General features: G+C 40.5%; 1 protein-coding gene across 1 annotated transcript in view; it reads right to left on the bottom strand.

Annotated features, from left to right (window-relative positions):
• dstyk (dual serine/threonine and tyrosine protein kinase) overlaps positions 1-6,000 on the bottom strand; it is a 94,300-nt gene that overhangs the window by 7,487 nt on the left and 80,813 nt on the right. The window contains exon 9 of the mRNA XM_062053492.1: positions 255-411. Coding sequence (XP_061909476.1) covers positions 255-411 — 157 coding nt within the window. The remainder of the gene's footprint in view (positions 1-254; positions 412-6,000) is intronic.

Below are 6,000 nucleotides of genomic sequence, written 5' to 3' on the forward strand. Positions count from 1 at the left end.
CTGCTTCACAACTGAATAGAAAGCTGGCAATATAAAATAAATAATATTTGTAAAAATACCTATTTACTGAGCATGCACTGAGACCATAGTCAGTGTTGGCAAAGTGGTAACCCTTTACTGTTCGCTTGTTATTGTTTCTTAATAAGAGAGGCATTTTATAGGGTAACATACATTTATTTGTGGCGGTCCACCAAAGTTAGGTTTGGAGTTTAAGATAGTGTGGGTTTTCAAAGCCTCGGACGTCACAGACTCACCTTGTGTAGTGAAACTCCAAAGCCAGGTCATTCCAGTGTTTATCATCCGGCGGCACCACAGACTTCAGGGCACATGGATAGTGTCCCCCCCAACTATCACACAAGTACACAACTCCATACTGGCCCCGCCCCAACTCCCGGCCCAGTTTAGGTTTGCCTGTTGGAAAACAAACATGCAGGTTATTAGTATGGCAGTAGTGCACTTAATTGTGCCTAAGCTGCTTCAAAAAATCCTCAATCAACAATCAGCTGACTTTTTAATTGATTACTATGCACGTCAGTTGTTTTTTTGGTGTTGGTTTTTAGCTTTCTATATGCATACAATCTCCATTTTAAGTCATTTAAAACTGCAGCACAGACGGACATTTTTTTTTTTTTAAATCACATTTTAACCTTTTTGTTTGAACACATAAAAAGCATATTTTTGATAACACAATGTAAATTGTCATCTTCCTATGCAAATTATTTCAAAAGCATGCCTATATTGTCTCTTGCTTGGATTGATTACTGTTGTTAATGTAACTTTACTCTAATTTCTGGACAAGTGGTGAAGCTCTATTTTCATTTGCATTTTAATTGTATTGACAATTTATTTAAGAAACATATACATTATTATTATTTATTATTCATTTAGTAAAATATTAATTATTCATTTTATTTGCGTAATTACATAAAACATGTATTTGCATCTATTTTAATGAGTCTATTCTTTTGCAGTATATTTGGTTAGTATTATTTTGTAATCAGCCTGACCTGAGCCTTGATAATAATTGTTGTGATTAATTAACATTTGCTTTCATATCATTTGACAATCCTGTTAAAGGCCTACTGAAATGAATTTTTTTTATTTAAACGGGGATAGCAGATCCATTCTATGTGTCATACTTGATCATTTTGCGATATTGCCATATTTTTGCTGAAAGGATTTAGTATAGAACAACATCGATAAAGTTCGCAACTTTTGGTCTCTGATATAAAAAAAGCCTTGCCCCTACCGGAAGTAGCGTGACGTTGTCAGTTGTTCACTTCCTCATATTTTTCTATTGTTTTCAACGCAGCTATAGCTATTCGGACCGAGAAAGCGACGATTACCCCATTAATTTGAGCGAGGATGAAAGATTTGTGGATGAGGAACGTTAGAGTGACGGACTAGAATGCAGTGAAATACATATCTTTTTTCGCTCTGACCGTAACTTAGGTACAAGCTGGCTCATTGGATTCCACACTCTCTCCTTTTTCTATTGTGGATCACGGATTTGTATTTTAAACCACCTCGGATACTATATCCTCTTGAAAATGAGAGTTGAGAACGCGAAATGGACATTCACAGTGACTTTTATCTCCACGACAATACATCGACGAAGCTCTTCAGCATGAGCTAACGTGATAGCATCTGTCTCAAATGCAGATAGAAACAAAATAAATAAACCCCTGACTGGAAGGATAGACAGAAGATCAACAATACTATTAAACCATGTACATGTAAATACACGGTTAATAATTCTCAGCCTGGCAAAGCTTAACAATGCTGTTGCTAACGACGCTAAGGCTAACTTAGCAACTTAGCAACCGGACCTCACAGAGCTATGATAAAAACATTAGCGCTCCACCTACGCCAGCCAGCCCTCATTTGCTCATCAACACCCGTGCGCACCTGCGTTCCAGCGATCGACGGCGCGACGAAGGACTTCACCCCAACACAAATGTGTTGGCGGCTAGCATCGGCTGGCGCGTCTGCTATCCAAGTAAGTCCTTCTTGTTGTGTCGCTACAGCCAGCCGCTAATACACCGATCCCACCTACAACTTTCTTCTTTGCAATCTCCATTGTTCATTAAACAAATTGCAAAAGATTCACCAACACAGATGTCCAGAATACTGTGGAATTATGAAATGAAAACAGAGCTATTTTGTATTGTATTCAATGGGGAAGCCATACCTCTGTTCCCCTGGCTACGTCACGAGCATACGTCATCCTCCAAAGGCTTTTTCAACCGGAAGTTTAGCGGGAAATTTAAAATTGCACTTTATAAGTTAACCCGGCCGTATTGGCATGTGTTGCAATGTTAAGATTTCATCACTGATATATATAAACTATCAGACTGCGTGGTCGGTAGTAGTGGGTTTCAGTAGGCCTTTAAAATGTAAGTAGGTTAAATTTAACTCGAAAATTCACGCGGAAATTTTGATGGGCGTGCTATCTGTGCCCTAAGCCTCTGGCCGGGGGTCGCTGGAATGTTAGCATGCTAACATTAGCATGTTAACAATTAGTATGTGTCACATACCAAGTTATATGACTCTAAGGTGTATGGCTTTGGAATTAGAGAAACAAGTGTAAAATCTGCTGAAAAAGTTAGCACGCTAGCATGCAAACATTAGAACAGGGGTGTCAAAGTCAAATGGACGGAGGGCCAAATAAAAAATTTAGCTACAAGCCGAGGGCCGGACTGTTCGAATGTTCATTGAAAAATTTTTAAATGACGCATATAGTCTAGTGAACCTAATTGAACCTACTGAAAACCTAACAAATATATTCCAATATGATCAGATAAATAAAGCAATATTTTCTTATGGCTCTGTCAGTAATCTTTAATTTTCAACAGACACAAAAGACAAATTTCCTTTATATAAAAATCCCCATAACATGAACATTAAATGAAAGAAACCGGTATTCAAGGCACCATCAGTAGCCTATATTTTCTATTTTAGCAAAAGTGGGCTAAATTTACTTCAAAGAAAAAAACAATAATAGCAATTTTCTATCATCCACTCAACTGAAATATTTTTAAAATATAATTAAATTGAAATACAATAAAATAAAGTGCAAAAATCTATAAATCAAAAACAACACTTTGTTTAAGGAGAAGTAACATGCAGTGAAAACAAATATTAAACTTTAACTTTTAAACTTGAATTGAGTAAAAACTCTAAATATGTGATTGCACAGTAATGTTCACATTAAACCCCCCTCCTCCCTCCGTGGGAGGGAGGCGAGTTGGGTGCCCGAAACCCCCCGCTGGTTTCGGCCCGCCCCTTGGCGCGCGTGGCACGGCGGGCTCCGCGACCCGACGGCTGGCCCTCGTGGCTTGACGGCGGGCGCGTCCCAACGGGCCGCGCGTAGGGGTCAAACGCAGAAGTCTCAGGGCCTCGTGGTGAGGGGGTGGCCTGCGGGTTTCGGCCCGCTTGACCCCCCCGCTCCGCTTGGCGCGCGCGGCACATGACGGGTTCCGCCACCGACGCTCGGGCTGCAGCCCGACGGTGGTGCGGGCCCGGCGGTGACGCGCGGTTTGGGGAAACAAAGCAGAAGTCTCAGGGCCTCGGGGCCGGGTTTCGGCCCGCCCCCTTGGCGCGCGTGGCACGGCGGGCTCCGCGACTGACGGCCGGGCTGCAGCCCTTCGGCCGGCAGGCGCGTCCCGGCGGGCCGCTCGCCCCCTTTCGGAACCTTGGACCGGCATCCGCTTGGTGCGTGTAAAAGATCTGCGGTCTGCGGGCCGGTTCTAATAATAAATCAAGATCATCCCAAGGGCCGTAAAAAACCTTCTCGCGGGCCATATCCGGCCCGCGGGCCTTGACTCTGACATATGTGCATTAGAATGCTAACAGTTAGCATGTGTCATATACCAAGTTATATGACCTAAAGATGTATGGCTGTGGAATTAGAGAAAAAAAAGTGTAAAAATAGTAGAAAAAGTTAGCTTGCTAATGTTAGCATGTTAACATTATAACGCTACCATTTGACTGGGTAAAAAGAAATACCAAAATGCAGTATTTGTTGGTGTACACATAGAAAGTAACAAAGAGCAAGCAAAAAACATTAGCATGCTAACGTTTTTAGAAGTATGCTAACAGTTAATGTGCTAACAGTTAATAAGACTCACATACCAAGTTATATGACTCTGGGGTAAACGGTTGCAAAATCAGCTCAAATAGTTAGCATGCTAACAGTTAGCATGTGTCACATACCAATTTATATGACTCTACGGTGCCAAGCAACAAGATATCACCAATCTGGGAAAGATCAGTGTTTTGGAAAACATCAAAGAGGAAGTGGATCAGTTTATACGACAGAATGTCATCATCATTGCAGGGACACGTATCAATCCTTGATCCTATGCAAGAGCAGTTGACAACAGAGAACCAAATGACATGGACGCTGCTTCAACAGAGCAACAAGTGGTCAATTTTCTGCATTCAAAGGGAATTTATGTCGATATTAATACCATTGATGCGTGCATTTTACTGAATAGAAGAGGCAACAACACCACGCCTGTCACCATCGTTAAGCTCGCCAGCAGGAAATGGCATTGCTGACACAGGGAAAAAAGCTGAAGGGCACAAATGTGTACATGAACGAGCACCTCCCTAAACGCAATGTTGAAATCGCCAAGAAAGCACGCGACTTGAGGAAACAGGGAAATTCAGGGAACTTGGAGCGCCACCTGCAAAATTTACATAAAGCTCAATGGAGGTCCACAAGCAAGAGTCCTCGTTGTCAAAGACATCAAGGATCTGGACGAATATCACAACTCCCAGCAACCACAACAACAAAAATAATAGAGTCTGACAGAAAACAAACATTGACATTCGACTACAAAACTACAACACTCCAAAGGATTACCGAACAAGAAGATCTTTACTCAGGTGCACATTCATCTACAAAACCCAAAACCAGTGAAGTTGGCACATTGTGTAATTCGTAAATAAAAACAGAATACAATGATTTGCAAATCCTTTTCAATTTATATTCAATTGAATAGACTGCAAAAACAAGATATTTAATGTTCGAACTGAGAAACTTATTCTTTGCAAATTATCATTAACTTAGAATTTAATGGCAGCAACTGGGTGTTGTTGATAAATGACTTTCGCTTTGCATAGTAGAGTTTTAACTTGCACTTAAAGTACTATCTATCTACAGAAGTAGCGACAAACTAGTTACTGACAATGGTTTTCTGAAGTGTTCCTGAGCCCATGTGGTGATATCCTTTACACACTTATGTCGGTTTTTGATGCAGTACTGCAGGGATCGAAGTTCGCGGCCATTCAATGTTGGTTTTCAGCGTTGCTGCTTACGTGCAGTGATTTCTCCAGATTCTTTTAACCTTTTGATGATATTACGGACCGTAGATGGTGAAATCCCTAAATTCCTTGCAATAGCTGATTGACAAATGTTGTTCTTAAACAATTTGCTCAGAAAGTGGTGACCCTCGCCCCATTCTTGTTTGTGAATGACTGAGCATTTCATGGAAGCTGGTTTTATACCCAATTAGCATGTTCACCTGTGGAATGTTCCAAATAAGTGTTTGATGAGCATTCCTCAACTTTCTCAGTCTTTTTGCCACTTGAGCCAGCTTTTTTGAAACATGTTGCAGGCATCAAATTCCAAATGAGCTAATATTTGCAAAAAATAAAGTTTTCCAGTTCGAACGTTAAGTATCTTGTCTTTGCAGTCTATTCAATTGAATATAGGTTGAAAAGGATTTGCAAATCATTGTATTCTGTTTTAATTTACGATTTACACAACGTGCCAACTTCACTGGTTTTGGGTTTTGTACACTTATGGGCATTCATAGAGCAACACAAATGATTGGTGAACAGGAATATATGGAACTAAAAAACACCAGAAGCATAAATCGCAATAGTTCAGAATTAGATAAGGATATAGATCCAGAAACAAATTGTTTCTTTCACACCAGGAATAATTGTTTTTATTATATAGACGAACAGTATAACGGAAACATTAAAGTA

This window comes from Entelurus aequoreus, linkage group LG01 (genome assembly GCF_033978785.1).
Source record: "Entelurus aequoreus isolate RoL-2023_Sb linkage group LG01, RoL_Eaeq_v1.1, whole genome shotgun sequence".
NCBI classification, from domain to species: domain Eukaryota; kingdom Metazoa; phylum Chordata; class Actinopteri; order Syngnathiformes; family Syngnathidae; genus Entelurus; species Entelurus aequoreus.